The sequence below is a fragment of the Diadema antillarum genome, unplaced genomic scaffold (genome assembly GCF_040938485.1).
Source record: "Diadema antillarum isolate AM-2024a unplaced genomic scaffold, OU_Dant_1.0 scf00000003, whole genome shotgun sequence".
Classification (NCBI taxonomy): Eukaryota; Metazoa; Echinodermata; class Echinoidea; order Diadematoida; family Diadematidae; genus Diadema; species Diadema antillarum.
Window position 1 is genome coordinate 1,275,472 of NW_027270892.1, and position 22,824 is coordinate 1,298,295.

Genomic DNA, 22,824 nt, shown 5'->3' on the forward strand with positions numbered 1-22,824 from the left:
AATGTAAGATGTAAATACATGTATGTTATTGCATTTAGGGATGATACAACATACACACACACACACACACACACACACACACACACGCACTGACATGAAATCGATGATACATTGATTTTATTCTGTCAGAGCACACAGCCCGAAGCCTACATTTGCACACACGTAAGAAAGGAATTTTATTCCCACAATGTGTCGTTTTGCCTTAGAAATACATGCCCTGTAAAGTATGTAAATATACATGTATGTAAACGTATATATACACGTTGTAATGCAAATGTAATAATGGGGCTCCATCCAAATCAAGCTCCGCTTATGGATGACGATATCTCATATATTGTTTCCTCCCTTGTTAATAACGCATGATCGTTGGAACAGGAGCAGTGTCGTTAGAGATTACATTGTATTGCATTGTATTGTTTAATTTAGGAGCCGAGGAAATCGGTGAGAGATAGCAACGCATGCTTTGTGATAGCAGTTTCAAAGGTCAATTGCATGAATATTCGCCGTTTCTTCATGGACAACTGCCATCGTAAAATACCCTTTCTGCACGTACAATTCTGGAAGTTGCCATAATGCCATCAACTTATTGCACCTGTATGATTTCAGCTTCCCCGAAAGGTCAAAATCCTTTCCAAAAACAATTTTCTTTGGCCGCGGAACGTTATTTCAGTTATAGTATTTCAACTGTGTGTGTGTGTGTGTGTGTGCGTGTGTGCGACTGTGGAAAGGCGCAACGATGCTCTAAGATTGTGAACCCTTTATCAACACATAATGTTTATTGACCGTTGAGGGGGCTGTCCATGCCTAAAGGCAACACACTGTACTTGGCGAATGTAAGGTTAATCCAATGCAGCAGATAATTTTTCAGGACGAACGAATGAGGTACTCCCTTGGACTGTGTCGGATCAATTCCCCATTGGCACAGGAAAAATCTATTCATTTTCGAAGACGTTGTTCAGTCGACGAATCAGAAGGTAACATGCTTTGGATATTACATCATGTATGCTTTTCTCTTAACAATACTCTACAAGGCAAGGGGGAGGAACTTGTACAAAATTCTGGAGGATTTGACGATACTACGAATACTGAATAGCACATATTATCAACTTGTAATCTTTTTCGTGCACTTCTACCTTTTTCTGAGGACCCAGAATAAATATCTCAGAATTTTCAACTAAAGTCATCATGTTGTGAAGATATTGAACTTTAAAATTACCCTAATGTCATTTCTATTACTGCTTATTTGGTTCTTTTGGGACATGTGACTTAAATGTGTGCTTTCAGTTATTCATGTACAATGTAATTGTTGCAGTCTGCATTGTGGTTGAGACATTTGGGTGTACTTCGCAATTATAAAACTGCAACTGTTTTTTGGAGTTGGAGTAAGAGCACACGTTAAAACCAGTGAGATATTGCTGGAATTAATAGTCACGTTATTTACAACAACAAATACAACGTTCACAAATTGTAATAAAACCCCCAAACAATCCACATGCATTTACACAAGCGTTGAACAAACTTTTTACGAGACGGTCAGATCGTATGACTTTCTTACTGAAATGACTGAAGATTAAAAGAAAATCAATATTAGCCATCATGTCCTCATATTTCCACCTCAGATTCCACACTCACTTGCAATGGATGACATCATATCTCAACTTGATAAGAATGGCGTCACAATCGTCCGTTTTGAGCAAGCAACTCAGTACGGCATACCCGTATGCCGGGCAATGCCCGCGAAGTATTTCAAGGGAGTTGCTCGCAACGGTCTCAATTTTGCCAAGTGCTTCCTAGCATTCGATCCGAGCGGCAATATATTTGAAAACACTGGGTACGGGACGGAAATCCAAATAGCGGACTGTCATGTAGCTCCTGACTTGAACACATTTGCGATTCTACCCTGGTTGACTAAGACTGCCAGAGTCTTGGTGGACAGTGAGAAGAACGGAGAGAAAATTCCAGCCTACCCACGAGATGTAGCAAGACGTCAGCTTGACCGCTTGTCTGACTTTGGTCTGTCCCTTTGGTCAGCCCATGAACATGAATTCTACCTGGTGAAGAGAGACACCAAGGAGCCCGTAGACAATCAAATGTACGCCTACTCCACACTTCGCCTTTCTGCCTATGAAGACTTTATCCAGCAGGCTGTGGTCGACTTACCCAAAGCAGGGGTTGATGTCGAATGCGTCACCAGTGAGGCAAACCGGGGTCATGTAGAGATCACCTACAGACCTGAGTTTGGTTTAAAAGCTGCCGATACAGCTCATACTTTCAAATCAGGAATCAAAGAAATTGCTTTGAAACATAATTACATTGCATCCTTCATGTCCAAACCATGGCCTGACAAGACAGGCAGCTCAGCTCATTTTTGTCATTCCCTATGGGATGAAACAGGAGTCATTCCCAAACTATATGATGCTTCGAGTTCAACTGGCCTGTCAGAAATTGGAGAGTACTGGGTGGCAGGACTCCTAGCTCACGCCAGGGCTATATCAGTTTTGATGGCACCTACAGTCAACTGCTTGAAAAGATTCAAGCGTCATTCCTTTGCCCCCTATAACGTTACCTGGGGTCCAGACAACCGCACCTGCGCCATCCGAGTCAAGATCCAGGGAGACAAAGGCACATACATCGAAAATCGACTTGGTGCGTCTGGATGCAATCCCTATATAAGTATGGCGGCCACCATTGCAGCAGGACTGGACGGAATCGTCAATAAGCTACCCTTACACAAAGGAATAGACGGGGCGAGCAGTGCTTATGATGACGAATACGTTCCACCACTGACACCAGCGCTGCCAGACAACATGGAGGAGGCTGTGGAAGCTCTGTTAGCTGATGAGGTGATCACGTCTGCACTGGGAGAAGAGTTCATGAAGTTCTTTGTTGCCGCCAAAAAGCACGAGATGAAGCTTGAGAAAGAATCAATAGAGAAAGGCAAACTGGAGGAATGGGAAAGAGACTTTTTCTTTTTCATGATGTAGAGGCACTGTGCAGATATGTTTAGCTTACTATTACTAGTTAGAAAGATAGATAGTTAGTTTGCTATCGAAAAAATACTGAGCAGATCCAAGACAATTGTGAAAAGCATATTATCAAGTTTAGGTTTCCTGTTTCTAGGATGCGGAATTTAGTTATGAGGCAAATCATGAATAAATGTTGTGCTCCACATCAAATCTGTTTGTTCAGTGCAGGAAGGTAAGTTTTTCTGAGTGATGAAATTGTGAGTTAATTGACAATGAGTCTGGAGTTAGGTATACACATGTTGAGGTTTCTCAATTTCATAATCAAATCTTCGTAAGTTAGGTTCGGCACACATGATATACGCACATGGAAGAATTCCCGTCAGCGACATGATCAACCAATAAGATCGCAAACATCGTAAGCCATATACGGACACTTTACCCATGAAGTCTCCAAAATTGTATTCCTATGCTCCGGTGCGTGATCTTTTAATTACTATTCCAGCTAGTCATTGTTCGTGTTTCTTAATGGTAGAAAAAAAAAATCTTTTATTTGTGTCTTTTGCTATGCAAATGTTATCTGTTTTGTTTTGTTTCGTTTATTTTGTTGAGGAAGTTTCTCTGTAATGGCAACTTATCTACTTGATTCCTAAATGATTTATAAACTGGCAAGGCGACTGAGAAGAATCTTGTTTCTCAATGAAAGTTTTTTTTTTTTTAGCTTTCTCTCTCACTTTGTACAGGTTTAACGAATTTAAACAGTAAATTTAACGTTATAAAATAGGCAGTGATAGTCAGTGGTGACAAGTCAATCATGTCAATGGTGATGAGACGATAATATCTGCAGTGCAGAAAAATTCTCTACTAAAACATGTAAAACGGAGACCGTAAGCACGCCGGCCGATAATGAGGCAATTGAACATTTTCTCAATTACAACTGTATGTCGTAAAGCAATAGTATACGTTTGACGACATGTGTAGCACGTCATATTCTTAGTGAACTAGATAGTTTCTGTTGCGTCGTTCAATCATATTCATATCTGACACCCTTTTTATTTGAGAAATGAATTTAAAGCTGTAACTCATGCATCCTTATTCTTCCCGTTTTGGACATAGATTAAAACTACCTAAATGAAGAACTGAATATTTGAAGAGATCCCTTAAATACAGATATGCCAAGGAATATAATGACCTTCATTTGGATATAAAGATTAACCCAGTGTTGATGCATTTAAAAATTGGTTGTTAACCCGTTATTTCAATCTTTATTTGTCAATAATAAAGAACTGTATGGTTTTAATTAGTGTTGTTGAATTATCCCTATTCTTTCACTGGTATCCGTTTCTTTTGTGTTTTTTGTATCAATTGTAATATGCGACTTTTTCAAAATGTAAGTATTTCAGTTTTTTTCATATTTTCAATTCATGTATCTCATATTTCATATTGAGGTATTTGTAATTTTTGGGGTCACCCAATGGAAGACCAGCAATGTGACGTTGGCATCGTTGAATATTGGCTATCCAGCCGTTGTCTTTTATTCCGAAAGTCAAATCAATCAATCAATCAATCAATCAATCAATCAATCAATCAATCAATCAATCAATCATATCCTTTTCTGGAGGTGATTGAACAGAAGCATTTTTGCTTGTTATCGCCAGTGGTTTTCTAAAAGTGCGTTCTTTGTGTAATGTTTCAGGAATCGTACGTTAGATCGGGGTTTAATAATCGTCTCCATTGGGTAGCCGAAGTCGAACATAGGGGTTTAAGAATTGCATATTTGCACAAATTCTATTTTGTTTTATCGGGATTTCAGCGTTTAATTGTCAGAAAGAGATCGATCATCCGTATTCGCCGTTTGCCCTAAATATTTTCAGATACCATGAGGTGCAATGGTTAACTAAACGTTTTGAAGACCAATCATTTTTAATCCTCGAGAAATATTAACAAGGTACTGAAATATGAAATAGATTGATAATATGGGTGACAAATTCGCACCATTTGGGTATTCCAATATGTGTGTCTATAATAAAGATATCAAATATAAGAGACAACAACAGTCTTTGTTGTCCTTCTTCAATCTATCTGCTTTGTAGACAACAGAAAAATCGTACATATGCCTAGAAAATTCAACACTTATTCATGTTTACCATTGATACACTGCATTGTGCAAACCATCGACTTGCTAGAGTCCTTATTTGAAAGGATATGATAGCCATAGGCGCCGGAAGTGGGGGGGGGGGGGGGGGGCAGGGGGGCGGCCGCCCCCCCAATCCAAAAAGTGGGGGGGCAAAACGCATTTTTGCCCCCCCCCCCAAAAAAAAAAATAAATAAATAAATAAAATAATAATAATAAAAATAAATGAATAAACAAAGAAAATAAAATAGATATGTATATATATGAATAAAAGGGAAAAAATATGGCTACAAACGGCAGCTTTTGGACTGTAAAATGTCAAAATTTTCAAGCTCGCTCGCTTCGCTCGCTCGCATCCAGCAGTTGAGGCCCGGTGCGCCTCCCCCTTAATTTCTAAAGCGAAAAACATAGCTACGACGGCAGTTGTTGGACTCTAGAATGTCAAAATTTTCAAGCTCGCTCGCATTGAATCGTTATGCCATTCTCCTAATGTTGCTGACAGTAATTGCCAGTAGTTGCGCCCAATGCCCCCACCCCTTGATTTCCAAAGCGAAAGATAAAATATAGCTACAAACGGGAGTTTTGGGACTGTAAAATGTCAAAATTTTCAAGCTCGCTCGCTTCGCTCGCTCGCATTGAATCGTTATGCCACTCTCCTAATGTTGCTGCAGTAATTGCCAGCAGTTGCGCCCGATGCCCCCCTTAATTTCCAAAGCGAAAGGTATAGTTACAAACGGGAGTTTTGGGACTGTAACATGTCAAAATTTTCAAGCTCGCTCGCTTCGCTCGCTCGCATCGAATCGTTATGCCACTCTCCTAACGTTGCTGCCAGTAATTGCCAGCAGTTGCGCCCGATGCTCCCCCCCTTAATTTCCAAAGCGAAAGATATAGCTACAAACGGGAGTTTTTGGACTGTAACATGTCAAAATTTTCAAGCTCGCTCGCTTCGCTCGCTCGCATCGAATCGTTATGCCACTCTCCTAATGTTGCTGCCAGTAATTGCCAGCAGTTGCGCCCGATGCCCCCCTTAATTTCCAAAGCGAAAGGTATAGTTACAAACGGGAGTTTTGGGACTGTAACATGTCAAAATTTTCAAGCTCGCTCGCTTCGCTCGCTCGCATTGAATCGTTATGCCACTCTCCTAACGTTGCTGCCAGTAATTGCCAGCAGTTGCGCCCGATGCTCCCCCCCTTAATTTCCAAAGCGAAAGATATAGCTACAAACGGGAGTTTTTGGACTGTAACATGTCAAAATTTTCAAGCTCGCTCGCTTCGCTCGCTCGCATCGAATCGTTATGCCACTCTCCTAACGTTGTTGCCAGTAATTGCCAGCAGTTGCGCCCGATGCGCCGCCCCATTAATTTCCTAAGTGAAAGATATACTGTATAGCTACAAACCCCTTTTTGGGACTGTAGAATGTCAAAATTTTCAAGCTTGCTCGCTTCGCTCGCTCGCATTGAATCGTTGTGCCATTCTCCTAATGTTGCTGCTAATAATTGCCAGCAGTTGCGCCCAATGCGCTCCCATTTATTTCCAAAACGAAATATATAGCTACACTGTGAAAACTCCAGTTTTGGAACTGCAGAATATCAAAATTTTCAAGCTCGCTCGCTTCGCTCGCTCGCATCTTATTGTTATGCCATTCACCTTATGTTGCTGACAGTATATAATTTGTCGATCGTTTCACACCGTCATTCCATAATCCATGTAAGGAAAACTTACAATGTTCCTCAATGACTGCGTTGTTGAATGTATCACATTCCGTAATGTATTGTAGTCCCATTATTGCTCACGCACACACGCACAAGCATAATTCACAGTCCGTCAAAATTACTTTATGGTTCCCCCCATGTTTCGACCCACCGTACGTCACTTTTCATATATAAATACATATATATATATATATATATATATATATATATATAGAGTATAATAGATGTGTGTGCGTGTGCGTATGTGTGTGTGTGTATGTGTATATTGTGTAACATATGCATGGTCTAATCTTGAGCCCCCTCCAATGTTTGCCCCCCCCCCCCCCCAATCCAAAACTGCTTCCGGCGCGCCTGATGATAGCATGTACAGATTGTCTACTTACCTCACTTACATGAGTATTAGATTCGGCTGTGTCATCTTAAAGTTCTTTTAATACTCCTCTCTATTTGTTTCGCGCTATTGAAACAATGTTGCTCTACAAGTAAATGTTGAGCTAAGGTCAATTCGATTGAAATAAAAAATGTGTGACATCTGACCCCACAGATTACATTAGACGTATTAGACAAAACCGTGAACCTCTTGTTGCATGAGAATTCCAGACATGTTATAAAAATTCAGCAGGTGAATATGATTATAATGAAAATATAATATCGTTTCTTTATAAAGGATAAATGATGATAAGTGTCCCTTGATGCATGCAATCTAATTACACGACTTCTCGTGTCGTATGTAGACATTCATTCCTCCACCATTCCTCGTTTTCTAGCATAACTGAGTAATACTTAAAGTTGCAGTATTTGTAGTAGTCGCTGTCTAATCATTTAATTTGCCAAATGTATAACGTATGTTTTAGATAGATGTTCTGCATGATCAGCACTTGTTGATTTCGTTCTCAGTGCATGATACGCGTTCGGGATGATTAAAAAACAAATGACCAAAAGAATCAAACTCAATCGTCATGACGTATGTCAAAAAGTGCGTTGTTGTAAAGTAAACTCAACCTCAAATGTAAGCTATCAGAGTAAGGAAAACACATGTAGGCCTATAACCATTTTTGCATAAAAACACATTCCTCTAAAACACCATAAAGGTATAGATACTCACTATATATGAATAGCTTGCTTCCAAAAGGCGCTAAATGAAAAATTATGGATTTAGCGCCTTTTGGAAACAAGCTCTTCATATAATACACACAAACACATATACGCGTAAATTATATGTATGTATAGGAATGTACAAAAGAAATGTGCATTTATATAATATACCTTGACCTTTGTCCCTCATCACTGTCGTTAGCACAGAAACACACACAAACACGCCCTTTTCCTTCTCTCTTCCGTAAGCTATACCCCTTTTCTCCTCATTCCTTCAGCCCCTGCAAGACAGACAGGTTTGTGTCCGTTGCTTTCGAGCAATTATTGATAATTATGGATGTTATTAATCAGGAAAAGTCGTTGACAGTAGAAATGAAATATTTATGATTATATATGATATATAACGGTATAGTTATGAAACTGTACAATATGAGTCCTCATCCAAATCAAGCTCTACTTGTATGTTGACAGTCTGCCGTCTTGTTTTCGCCCTTGTTTACGCTGGTGGTGTGCAATGTCACTATATTTCTACATGTTGCGTTATCGCGAATAGTGTTGTTGTCACAGATTCACAATTTCTGCACTGATATGTAGATTGTTTACTTTTGACTAACTTTTCTAACTGTTTTTTTTTTCACCAAACCAAACTACGAGCGCATCACGACCCACAGAAAACCGTTGATTTCTATACATGTCGAGCTATCACGAATAGTGCATATTGTTACAGAATTCACAATTTCTGCATCGATTTTTTTCGTTTGCCTTTTTTTTTTTTTTTTTTTTTTTGGTTAACTTTTTTGGGCGTACCAGCCAAGCCAAACTGCGACCTTAACACGGCACAAAGGAAAGCGTTGAGAAATAATAGCATTTATCCTTTGTCAAAGCAGTTCCAAAGGTCAGGCATTTATAGTGTGGATATTGCAGTTTCTTTACATACAGCTGCAACCACGCGCTGTACTCGCATGCTGTGAAGACATCTTGGGAAAGCTTCGTTCTGCACGCTGAATTCTGTAAGTTACGGGCTTATTACTGTACATACAGTATGTGTAATTTCAGCTTCACCGAAATCCTTGAAGCTTTACAATGGTAAGCTGCTGCTTCGTAGAACGATGTGGTTTCGTTGCATTGATAGCAACAGCTCCATGACTATACTGAGTACTGTAGTAACGTTTTCCTGAGGCACCACAAAGATTGTGTCAGAATATCGTCTTCAATTAACAAATATTACCACTATAGTCAACAATTGGTCAAGGCGCTAATTCCTGTACGGGCCTTAATTAAGGAGTTCGTTCAACCCACCCCGCAGAAAAGGTTTGACCACACAGAGTGATAGATGGGACCTCCAGGAACACCCCCAGGTAGTATGTGAGTCGAAATTGTGGTATCAATAAAATTTTACAGGCCATTTTAGTTGCGACAAGACCTTATTGTTCGAAAAAGAGTCTGCGCACGCCAAAACTACTACACGCACCACTAGCGCTGCTACAGGCGCCAGTGCCAGTGGTGCGTGTAGTAGTCTTAGCGCACGCAGACTTTTTCCTCGGCAAACAAGGGTTTTTTTCCAGCAAACTCACTAGCTGAGGTCAGTGTAGTTTAGTTTCTAGCCGTTTTTATTTCGTGTATATTTTTTCCGAGTTGCAGCAAGCCGAGTGAGGTTGCATACCCAGTGATTGTGACCCCAAACCGTTCGGGCGTCGCAATCACTTGGTATGCGCCTTCGCTCGTCTTAGCACAATAAAGTGGGCTTCTACACATGCGCAAGCTGCAACTCGGAGAGATGAAAACGAAATAAAAACGACTAGAAACTAGACTGTTGTCGGTTACGGCTGGCACTGAAAATTACAACATAATCACAGTTTTTTGCAGTTATTTCATGAATAATTCCTCAAAACACCGTAAACCATATATATATATGTTGCTAGAGATGTCAGCAAAACAATGGGATACATTGTAAGTTAAAATATTGTGCATGGTTACCATGGTAACCAGATGTATACAGGTGATTGATAATCCAAAAAATGCCTCCAACTGCTGCAAACTTTGGTATTTTTTGTTCAGTTTTTTTTTGTAGATAGGTGAATTAAAAACAAACATTTCTATTGATTATTGTTCAAAAAAGTTTTTTTCCTGTTGCCATGGCAACCAGTAATATCCAATCAGGATTCAGCTGTCAATACTTAAGAACTAATGCCCATATTTTCAAAAAGCTCAATAAGCATGTCATTCTGCATAATTGTACCATTTACCGTACTTTTAACATATATTTGACTTCAAATTACAGGCAAATGTTGTTTCCAGCAATGTATGGACACAAAATTTCCTTCAAAATCTATGTTAATACAGAGAGCAAAGCCGACGATATTCTGATATTAGCTTTATATATTTACAGAGAAATGGTTATTCGAAACAACCTTGGAAAAGAGCAGAAGAAAGCAATTAATTGTTCTTGTTCTTAAAGGAAATTTATTCAAGAATGCAGATAAATTCCTTTCTAAAGAAGGAATATACACGTACACTGCATTATCCATCAATGGAATTAAAAGCGTACTTTTTCGTTGGTAAGCTAGGGTTAAAAATAAAAAAATAAAATGAAAAGTAATGACATGTAAATATGTATTAAAACGTGCAGTAATGAATTAATGCTATTAAGGAGAGAATGAGGGAAAATCTTAGGGGTCCTATCCGTTTTATCCAGGTTAACTTTGAGGTGGGTAGTTTAACCCTATAAAGCCTAAGGGGGGGGGGCACATTGTGCCCCCTACCATATCTTCATTTGCCGCTCCTAAACCCTTTACCCGATTTCAACCAAATTTGGTGGCTTTTCCTAAAATCTTATTACAAACATTTTGATATATAATTTAGGTATGTCCGATATTCCTGTTTGCTATGGCAACCGTAAACTGACAACCATGTTAGTCAGATTTTGTATGATTTTCTGTTTCAATTTCAGTTAACAATATAATTATGGATGAAATTGGGGTTTTCTTGGCTATAGTTTGCTAAAGGAAAGAAATGTGAAGTAATTATGGTTGAGAATTACCCTGAAATGGTCTTCTTATTGTTTCCTTTATTTTCTATATAACATAGGCATCAAACAATAGATATAATAGAAATAATCGAAAATACAGCATTTTTCAAAGATTACTTTTTTATTTTGTGTTATCTTCACACAAGCTTTGCCTGGAATATCATTTGTTTATCATAATATCAATCTGTAAACTTAAAATTTCAGTATTTTGGAAATATGAAATGTGATACAAATATATGTACCTATTCCAAGCAATACGTAATAGGTTTCATATATTTCTTTATATTGTAATGAATTACGCCCCCACATGTTGACCTTAACATGTTGACCATAACAAATAGCGAACGTTGACTTGCTCTTCCTTTGTAGTAAATATGAAAATGATTGATATAAAATAACAACATATTTACTGGGGATAAAGAAATAGAAAGAAAAAACATGATTTTAGCATATTTTCTATGTATTTTTATATTTTGGGAAATAGTGCCCTCAGTGGGTAACCTTGAGAAATGTTGGGTCATGTAGAGCATGAGTTGCTCTACCTATGTGCCAAATATGACGGTCATACATCATATAATAAAGAAGTTATGTAGGGGGCACAATGTGCCCCCCCCCCCCCCTTGGGCCTGGAAGGGGTCAAAATAGCTTGGGATTTATAGGGTTAAGACCCGATCTACAATGGGTGATCATGAGCACGTAAGGCAAAATAAACAAATGTGTCTGGATTCCAGATATTTTTTTTTTCACTTTATCCTACTTTGTTGTGGCAAACTTATAAATGACTGTGGAAAATAGAAAGTTATCTGAGCCCGAAATGTCCTTAAAATACCCTGATCCACAAATAAAATTGTTGAACAAAAAAGTTACAAAACTTGTACTGTAATGTATAACAAAGTACTGAAAGTCAGTCACACTGTGAGCTCTAGTAACAGGCATAACAAGAAATTCATATCTAACAAAGAACTGACGATTCGAACTTGGTTATGAAATATCACCATAAGTTGTCCAAATAATGATACCCTATATCGACAGAATGAATCAAATTTCGTGCTCTTACAGTCCACGAAAAGCACTAAAAATGTATCTACACTTTAGATATAGCCTATAACAAACAGAATGATTCAAATTTCGTGCACTTACAGTCCACGAAAAGCACGAAAAAGTATTTACACTCGAGATATTTTTTTTCTTCACTTTTATCGCACGCTGGTGTGGTACAAACATAAATGCTAATGGTATATTTGAGACAGAAAGATGTCTGATTGTCTGAATTGTCTGACCTTGAGACGTCCTTAAAATACCCTGATTCACAAATACCTCGATCCACAAATAAACTTGTTGAAAATAAAGCTAAAATACTTGTGTGTATATATATATATATATATATATATATATATATATATATATATATATGTATAACGAAGTACTGAAAGTCAATCCATCACACTGTGAACTCTAGTAACAGGCTTAACAAGAAATGAAAAATTGAATTCATATTTAACAAAGAATTGGTAATTCGAACTTGATTATGAAATATCACCACAAGTTGTCCAAATATATATAGCTTACCAACGAAAAGTACGCTTTTAATTCCATTGATGGATAATGCAGTGTACGTGTATATTCTTTCTTTAGAAAGGAATTTATCTGCATTCTTGAATAAATTTCCTTTAAGAACAAGAACAATTAATTGCTTTCTTCTGCTCTTTTCCAAGGTTGTTTCGAATAACCATTTCTCTGTAAATATATACTCTAAAAAGCTAATATCAGAATATCGTCGGCTTTGCTCTCTGTATTAACATAGATTTTGAAGGGAATTTTGTGTCCATACATTGCTGGAAACAACATTTGCCTGTAATTTGAAGTCAAATATGTGTTAAAAGTACGGTAAATGGTACAGTTATACAGAATGACATGCTTATTGAGCTTTTTGAAAATATGGGCATTAGTTCTTAAGTATTGACAGCTGAATCCTGATTGGATATTACTGGTTGCCATGGCAACAGAAAAAAAAAACTTTTTTGAACAATAATCAATAGAAATGTTTGTTTTTAATTCACCTATCTACAAAAAAAAAACTGAACAAAAAATACCAAAGTTTGCAGCAGTTGGAGGCATTTTTTGGATTATCAATCACCTGTATACATCTGGTTACCATGGTAACCATGCACAATATTTTAACTTACAATGTATCCCATTGTTTTGCTGACATCTCTAGCAACATATATATATATGGTTTTACGGTGTTTTGAGGAATTATTCATGAAATAACTGCAAAAAACTGTGATCATGTTGTAATTTTCAGTGCCAGCCGTAACCGACAACAGTCTAGTTTCTAGTCGTTTTTATTTCGTTTTCATCTCTCCGAGTTGCAGCTTGCGCATGTGTAGAAGCCCACTTTATTGTGCTAAGACGAGCGAAGGCGCATACCAAGTGATTGCGACGCCCGAACGGTTTGGGGTCACAATCACTGGGTATGCAACCTCACTCGGCTTGCTGCAACTCGGAAAAAAATATACACGAAATAAAAACGGCTAGAAACTAAACTACACTGACCTCAGCTAGTGAGTTTGCTGGAAAAAACCCTTGTTTGCCGAGGAAAAAGTCTGCGTGCGCTAAGACTACTACACGCACCACTGGCACTGGCGCCTGTAGCAGCGCTAGTGGTGCGTGTAGTAGTTTTGGCGTGCGCAGACTCTTTTTCGAACAATAAGGTCTTGTCGCAACTAAAATGGCCTGTAAAATTTTATTGATACCACAATTTCGAATCACATACTACCTAGGGGTGGGTTGAACGAAGTCATTTTTTCTGGGTCCCTGCGCCTGGACTACTATGTTATCGCTGTAATTGCTTTTGTTTGGTACTCTTCAGGGCCGGCGGAGCGTTTTCAAAAGTGTGTGTGTGTGGGGGGGGGGGGGGGGGGGGGGGCACTTCCGGCTTTCAAGAGCTGACAAGCAAAAAAGAAAAAAAAAGAAAAAAAGGAGCCCATCTCTCCCCTTCCACTTCCGGGTTTCTTCAGCTGAAAAGCAAATTTAAAAAAAAAATGTCCTAAGCTCATCTCTCCCCTTCCACTTCCGAGTTTCTTCATCGCAAAAACATAACCTTTTTTTTTTTCAATTCGATAGTTTTATTTCCATCATCATAAAAAAAAAGGGAACATGGTCCAAAGTGGTACAATTTTTCAATTCGTCTCTCATTCGTCTGATAAAGGCATTTTTTTTTTTAAATACAATGTAAAGTAGGCCTATAAAAATATGCCTGAATGATGTCATAAAACCTTATCGCGCTCACACTTCAAGATCTCTATTTCTTTTTAGTGCCACTTACGTACTTCCGGGTTAAAAAAAGTGGGGGGGGGGGGGGCAAAGTGATGACACCTTATGTATTCCTTTGTATGGTACACGAAAATACTACTGTAAACTCGAATACTACTGTAAACAAATACTACTGTAAACTCGAATGCCGCATCTGTTGCCACCCTTTATCCTCAGTCATTTGCTGATATGACACCAGTAATTTCAGTAGACAGCGAAGAGGGTGAGGATTCCGACATCGTCACTTTCTTGAATATGCAAACTCCTGAATTAAGACTGGATTTTGACTGTAGCGATACAGCAGTCCAAAATGTATTCACTCACTACCACACAGAGGATGAGCTTACTTCACTCACTCATACCGACGCAAATCAACTCTTTATTTCACATTTTAATATCAGAAGCTTAAATAAAAACTTTGATCAATTTCTTTCTTTTGTGAGTATATTACAATCCAAATATAATATTATCGGGCTCAGTGAAACTTGGTTGAAGGAGACATCACCCTCTTCGTTGCTTACTATAGACGGTTTTAAACTCATGACAAATAATAGAACATGGAAGAAAGGTGGGGGAGTCGGATTTTATGTGTCACAGAATTTAGACTGTGTCTTCTTAGAAAAATACAGCGTGATGTCAGATACATTTGAGAGTGTATTTCTCGAGGCCAAAACTCCAAACAAAGGTAATATCATAATTGGGGAGATTTATCGACCCCAAAGCTCAAACCCTGCTGAATTTTTAGCGTTGTTCTGCGGCCTTAATCTCGAACACTTATTTTGACAGTAAGACATGTTTTGTCATGGGTGATTTTAATCTCAATCTCCTTAATTACAGTGATAATCCCTTATGCGCAGATTTTCTTAACCTTATGTTGTCGAAATCATTTATTCCCCTTACAAGAAAACCGACTCGAATAACTGATGATGTATCTACTCTTATTGACAACATTTTTTGTAAATGACTCATTTTCTAACATCACATCTGGCATAATAGTTTCTGACGTCACTGATCATTTCCCAATTTACGCCCCTGTGTCCAGTTTTATGACTGCTAATGTTTCTCACACCCACAACCCAGGTATTCGTGTAATGTCTGAATCCAACCTTAATAAACTTAGGGAGAAATTAAGTTCAGAGGATTGGTCCACCGCATACAGTCAAAGCGACATTGATTTAGCCTTTGAAAATTTTATGAATATTTTAATTGTTAATTATGATTCTTGTGTTCCTCTCCGAAGACCTCACCATTCTAATTATAAAAAAGTACCACGACAACCATAGGTTACAAAATCTCTTCTCAGGTCCATTAACCGCAAGAATATTTTTTTCATAAGTATCGTAAAGATCCATCCCCTTTGAACAAATTAAGATATGTTTGTTTAATATCGGAATATATTGACATCCATAATACGTATAGCCAGGCGACATTATTTTTCCCGGCAGTTTGTTGAATATAAATCTGATGTGAAGAGTACGTGGAAGGTGATTAATGAGGCGCTCAAACACAAAAATAATACCGATCCTCCTAAATATATTTCAGTGGACGGCCGCCAGATTAACGACCCAGTCATTATGGCGGAAACTTTCAATGATTATTTTGCAACTCTTGGTCCACATCTTGCCAGTAAAATCCCGAAATCATCAACTGAATTCTATAGATACTTTGTAATAGGAATTCTCAATCAATATTTTTTGAACCTATTGCTGAAGAAGAAATTATAGATATTATTAAGAATTTGAAAGATAAAAAAAGTTCAGGATATGATGGAATTACAAATTTTCTTTAAAAAAATGTTTTAAGCCAAATCATTACTCCTCTTACATACATTTTCAATCAATCCTTATTTAATGGCAAAGTCCCCAATAAGATGAAGGTCGCAAAAGTTGTCCCTATCTTTAAGAAGGGACAGAAAGATTTGGTGAATAATTACCGACCAATTTCTTTGTTGACTTCAATCTCTAAAATTCTTGAAAGGGTGGTTTAAAATTTCTCACAAATCATAACATTCTGTCGGATTGTCAGTTTGGTTTTAGAAAACATTACAACACAACCCATGCTTTACTTACTTTTATAGACAAGGTAGCTCATGCTATAGATAGTTTTGAACATACAATTGGAGTTTTTCTTGATTTTTCTAAAGCTTTCGACACGATAGATCACGAAATCTTGTTTTATAAATTGTATCACTATGGAATCCGCGGGACCCCCTTAGAATGGTTTAAGAGTTATTTAACAGAAAGAAAGCAATTTGTTGATATCAATAGCCATGATTCGCAATTAAAGCCTATTTCATGTGGAGTCCCGCAGGGCTCCCTCTTGGGCCCACTTTTATATATCTTGTACATAAACGATCTTCCAAAATCATCGCAAATTTTGTCATACATTTGTTTTGCCGATGACACAAGCTTGTTTTTTTCACATCGAGACCCTAATGCATTAATAAATATGATGAATACTGAGCTCAGGTCCGTGCGATACTGGATTTATGCGAACAAATTATCCTTGAACATAGAAAAAACTCATTATATGGTATTCAGTAATTCTTTGAATGTTGTTCCATATGATATCAAAATAAATGATTTATGTTTAAAGCAGGTTAATAACACAAAGTTTTTAGGGCTTTGGATTGACCAAGAATTATCCTGGAAAACTCATGTTAATTTTGTAAGTAAAATTTTATCTAGAAATATTGGAATTTTGAATAAGCTCAAACATTTTCTTTCCTGTTCATATTTTGCAGAGTATTATATATTCTTGTTTAATATCTCCACACTTTAATTATGGAATTTTGGCGTGGGGAAATGCAATTCACTCATTACTAGATTCCCTTCTCCGTATTCAAAAGCGTGCAATAAGAACCATGAACCACGCCGGATATTTTGCTCGTACCAATTGTTTTTTCCATCAAAACAGAATTCTGAAAATTTCAGACCTATTTTATTACAATCTCGGAATTTTCATGTATAAACTAACAACTAATGAATTACCATCTGTTTTTATCCACATGTTCAAAAGGAATCGCTCTATCCACTGTTATCCCACTCGTCAGAGTGACGCTATCACCTTCCCCGTACTCGCACTATTTTTGCAAAGAAAACAATTATATTTACTGGACCCAGATATTGGAATGATCTCCCTCTAGATATCACTTCTTCCTTATCTTTATTCACCTTCAAACGCAAATTAAAACAGTTATTACTTAGTGGATACACACTACCAAGCTTTTAGCAACCTTTTTATGCTCCCAGCCTTTTGTCCTTGTCCGCAGCACCAAGTTATTCAAGTTATTTCATGGTACCGATACATCTTTTAATAATATAGCATTTTTGTTATTCAAACACTGCGAGATTTATATGCAGTCTGGTTTGTGCGATATCTATGTGGTTCATTAGTTTATTACTCATCGATTTCTTGTACTAGTGTAATTTTAGTTGGTCAAGACAAACATATCCGTTCTCCGTGTAAAATTATACGCCTTATGAACTCGGGAACCTACAGTTTTACAAGCTTTAAAGCTTTTATGTAGGCCCCATCATATTTCTTATACTTACTAGTGACATTTTCACACGATATGACCATGTACATTTGTGTCAAGTATATTTTCTTTTTCTTCTACAATCAAAAGACATGATTGTATATATTTTGTATTCTTGTTTTGTTGTCAATAATTTTGTAATCTAATCATTGAGAAAATGGAAATATGAAATAAATTTGAACTGAACTGAAAAGTGAGGGGGCCCGAGCCCCCCCCCCCCCCCCCCCCCCCCCGGCCCTCCGGTTCCGCCGGCCATGCTCTTGTGACTCGGGATCTGTGACGCAGAAATGAGCTAGCAATTATTTCTGTAACTATGCTGTCGTCTGCATTGTTGTTAATATTTTTTATCAAAATATGTGGACCTATTAACCCTCATAAACAGGTCAAACTTTATCTTTGTCACAGAGGAGAAGAAAAGCAAAAAGAGTCTCCATGCAAGAGCCCATATAATAATAATGATAATATCAATAAATAAGATTGTGAATTTCTATTACGTAACAAAATAAGTACGATTGTATAACATCACTACTTTCCACGATGATGAATTGTACCTTGCTTTCATCACTCAAACATATTATAATCACTAACAAACGCGCTCGTGTCCACACACACACACACACACACACGCACACACACGCGGGCACGGAGGATCAGGGGGGCATTTCATGAAGGAACTTGTCGGATAAAATGTCCGACAAGTCAACTATATCCGACAAGTTCAGAGAAATCAGCCAATCAGACTAAAGAATTTCTCAAAACTTGTCGGATATGATTGACTTGTCAGACATTTCATCCGACAAGTTCCTTCATGAAATGCCCCCCAGAAAGGGTAATGATATTGATGACATAGCATGGTAATTAACTTTCACCAAAAATAGATTCTAAATCAATAGATCACCAAAAATAAGTTGACCATGAGTACACGAATCATGTAATACACAATATTTGCAATCATACAGCATGGAATACAGGCAAATTTCATGCATCGCACCAATAACAACGACAAAAGGAGAAATACATTCGTTTTCGTGAAAGGAAAGAAAAAGGGTTGAGAGGGGTATTTTAAATTCTTAAAGGGTGTGTATAGTTCTGGTCGAGGTGTAGATTTAGCTTTTAACGTTTTGCGAGATATTCAGAAACCACTCTTTGAGATGTCTAAGAACATGCAGTGTTAAAGGTAGGGAATCCCATTTGCACGCCTTAAATGAAGAGTTGTATAAATACAGTGGTATGTTGGAGAGAATATCATTTTAGAAACTCCCATAAAGTATTGAAAGTGGAAGGTAACATTTAGTACATTTTTTTGACGGTTAGATTTTGAATTGAATTGTTTTCGGGGCTCACCGTAAATTCCAGTACATTACTAGGCTACCTTTGCAGACCCATGTACTGCATGTGTGTCCATCATGTATATTTTGTGAAGAAAGTTCATCAACACTTACAAACATTTCTATATACATTCTTACCACACACTCTATATGTTATTACATCAGCTCTTGTACTTTTAGATTTGTGTTTATAGATCACAAATACAGAAGAATGCAACAAAAAGGCTTAAGTGTGGCTGACACACAGAACTACTGAGTAGTTGAGTTTTGTGCATTATTCAAATTTTAGATAACTGTTGACTTCCAAATTTCTAAGCAGTGGCCTAAGCAAGTCCCCTGAGGTTCATATTTAATGTTTTGCTGCATTTTGGGAGGTCTGTAAAAGGTATCCCCTACCTTTAAGGGGTATCAAAAGTTTATTCGATGAAAATCGGTTTTGAAATGGCTGAGATATCAAAAAAACAAGGTGAAACAAAGAGATCCTAATAAATTTGTGGCATGTCGCCTTTTATTATTAGCACTTTTTGGGATATCTCAGCCATTTGAAAACTAATTTTCATCAAATAAAAGTTGAATCCTTCTTGAAATTACATGCTCTTTCATATTTCATAAGAGGCTTTTCATTATCTCACTTAGGAATGTTCAAAACATGAATCCCTACCTCAACCAGTACTGTACAGTCCCTTTAAAATGTAACTGCGCTTGGAGCTGGAGTAAGAAACGAGATATTACGTGAGTGACTTATTCATTTAATGACTGAAGGAATTAATTTTCCCATTATGATAATACTTTACTCTATCAACGACCAGAAAATGCAAAGAAAAAGATAACGTTTAGTTCTTCTCTTTGTTAATTTAAGAGAATGATAATAAGACAAGCCATATTAGCCATCATGTCTTCATATATCCACCTCAGGTTTCAAACTCAGTTGCAATGGATGACATCATATCTGAGCTCAAGAAAATGACGTCACAATCGTCCGTTTCGAGCAAGCAACTCAGTACGGCATACCCGTATGCCGGGCAATGCCCGCGAGGCATTTCAAGGAAGCCGCCCTCAACGGTCTCAATTTTTCTCAGTGCTTCCTCGCATTTGATCCGAGAGGCGATATATTTGAAAACAGTGGGTACGGGATGGAAATCCACGTAGAGGACTGTCGAGGATTTCCTGACTTGAACACATTTACAATACTTCCCTGGTTGACTAAGACTGCCAGAGTTTTGGTAGACGGTGAGAAGAACGGAGAGAAAATCCCAGCGTACCCACGAGATGTGGCAAGACGTCAGCTTGACCGCTTGTCTGACTTTGGTCTGTCCCTTTGGTCAGCCCATGAACATGAATTCTACCTGGTGAAGAGAGACACCAAGGAGCCCGTTGACAATCAAATGTACGCCTACTCCACACTTCGCCTTTCTTCCTATGAGGACTTTATCCAGCAGGCTGTGGTCGACTTACCAAAAGCAGGGGTCGATGTCGAATGCGTCACCAGTGAAGCCGGCCGGGGTCATGTAATGATCACCTACAGACCCGAGTTTGGGTTTAAAGCTGCCGATACAGCTCATACTTTCAAATCAGGAATCAAAGAAATTGCTTTGAAACATAATTACATTGCATCCTTCATGTCCAAACCATGGCCTGACAAGACAGGCAGCTCAGCTCATTTTTGTCATTCCCTGTGGGATGCAGCAGGAAAGGTCTCCAAGCTGTATGATGCTTCGAGTTCAACTGGCCTGTCAAGAATTGGAGAGTACTGGGTGGCAGGGCTCCTGGCTCACGCGAGGGCTATATCAGTTTTGATGGCACCTACAGTCAACTGCTTGAAAAGATTCAAGCGTCATTCCTTTGCCCCCTATAACGTTACCTGGGGTCCAGACAACCGCACCTGCGCCATCCGAGTCAAGATCCAGGGAGACAAAGGCACATACATCGAAAATCGACTTGGTGCGTCTGGATGCAATCCCTATATAAGTATGGCGGCCACCATTGCAGCAGGACTGGACGGAATCGTCAATAAGCTACCCTTACCCAAAAGAATAGACGGGGCGAGTAGTGCTTATGATGACGAATACGTTCCACCACTGACACCAGCACTGCCAGACAACATGGAGGAGGCTGTGGAAGCTCTGTTAGCTGATGAAGTGATCACGTCTGCACTGGGAGAAGAGTTCATCAAGTGTTTTGTTGCCGCCAAAAAGCACGAGATGAAGCTACAAAAAGAAGCAATAGAGAAGGACAAACTGGAAGAATGGGAAAGAGACTTTTTCTTTTTCATGATGTAGAGCTACCTTTGGCAGATGTGTTTTTTTATTATCTGCTCTATGGTTCTCAAACGCTAAAATCATCAAAAGCCACTCTCAGAAGGACACCATAGCGTCTGTTGAGAATGAGAAGGGCGTTAAGTTGTCTCGAACACTATGGGTTTAGTGGCAACTTAACGCCCTTATCATTCTCAACCGACGAATTTAGAATATTTAGCTATGTTCTATTGACCTATTACTGATATTTATCTGCTTTTAGAATCCCAAATCCATTGTAAGGAATTGGGGATCGCACGATCATTTTCTTTTATGAATGGTTTCATAGAGTTTGATAATGTGTCGTAAATCGAATGTAAAATTTCAGGACTAAAGATACACTATTTAGAATAAGTCACTAGATAAATTCATGCCACACCAGCGGGCTATCAAAAAATCTGTGAAAGTTTAAACAATGTATATCTTATGCACTCTATTCTAAAGTTAAACTATTTTATCACGTTCACGTCGCGAACTTTAAACTCACTTTGCATTATTACGTTTGCATTGCAGATGTGCTGAAAAGGAAAACATTCTTTAATAATGATATAACAATCATCTATCTGTCGCCTTTAGTGAAATATGAAACCATAGGCTTAATGCATGTGTATTCGTCCAGTAGTAGACCTACTACTTTTTTTTTTTGTTCCTAACAGATAATGAGAAAGTGACGAGCAGAACCAAGACTACCTGTGAAAGCATTAGAAAGTTTCGGTTTCTATCAATCAAATTGCTGGATATTGATATGAGACAATTTATTAATAATTGCCAGTGATCAACATCAAATCCATTCCATTTGAGCAGTACAGGAAGATAAGTTTTCTGAGTGATGAAATATGGTTACTGAACGTGAGTTATTGACAATGAGGCTGCCGTTAAGTATCCACCATGTTGAGAACCATTGATTTTGTAATTAAATCGCGTAAGTTTAGTTTGGGTACACACTTCACGTTCCTTAATTGTCAAAGCACATTTCCCCTTCATCAAGCCAATAAGATGGAAAGTTATTTTGCCGAATATCTGAAACCCCTCTTTCGTGATTCCGCACACTATTTCGCACCACATTTCTGAATTCGCTGATTTTTTCTTTTTCTTTTTACCATTATTTGTGTGAGTGTTTTTTATACGGTAGAGAATGTACTAACAGAAGCTGTTAAGCACAAAGGGAAGAAGTCAATTGATGTCAAGGGGTATTCAGGGATGTCATGTCAGACCTTGTTCTGTGTATCATGGCTACCAAGACCAGTCATTTGAAGAGTAACAGCAAAATCAGAAGCAAGGTTATCTGGTCGAATCAAACATAACCCTCCATAAGACACGTCCCGCAGCTTCTAAAGAGTGAAATTGATTGACTGGCAATACTTAGTTATACTGAATAATGAAAATTGTTGGTAATCTGCTCGAAGTAAGAGCAGAAC

General features: G+C 38.1%; 2 protein-coding genes across 2 annotated transcripts; both read left to right on the forward strand.

The window, feature by feature from the left end:
- The first annotated feature begins 859 nt into the window (after window positions 1-859).
- On the forward strand, window positions 860-3,801 carry LOC139737961 (lengsin-like). Its single transcript, XM_071648662.1, has 2 exons — window positions 860-974; window positions 1,620-3,801. The coding sequence occupies exon 2, from the start codon at window positions 1,638-1,640 to the stop codon at window positions 2,982-2,984; it is 1,347 nt and encodes a 448-aa protein (XP_071504763.1). The 5' UTR covers window positions 860-974; window positions 1,620-1,637; the 3' UTR covers window positions 2,985-3,801.
- A 5,080-nt stretch (window positions 3,802-8,881) lies between these two features.
- LOC139738063 (lengsin-like) lies at window positions 8,882-22,824 on the forward strand. Its single transcript, XM_071648758.1, has 2 exons — window positions 8,882-8,913; window positions 20,192-22,824. Exon 2 carries the CDS (start codon window positions 20,246-20,248, stop codon window positions 21,389-21,391), a length of 1,146 nt encoding a protein of 381 aa, XP_071504859.1. The 5' UTR covers window positions 8,882-8,913; window positions 20,192-20,245; the 3' UTR covers window positions 21,392-22,824.

Coding starts and splice junctions, on each gene's coding strand:
- LOC139737961 (XM_071648662.1), top strand. CDS start 1,638: ATGGATGACATCATATCTCAACTTGATAAGAATGGCGTCACAATCGTC.
- LOC139738063 (XM_071648758.1), top strand. CDS start 20,246: ATGGAAATCCACGTAGAGGACTGTCGAGGATTTCCTGACTTGAACACA.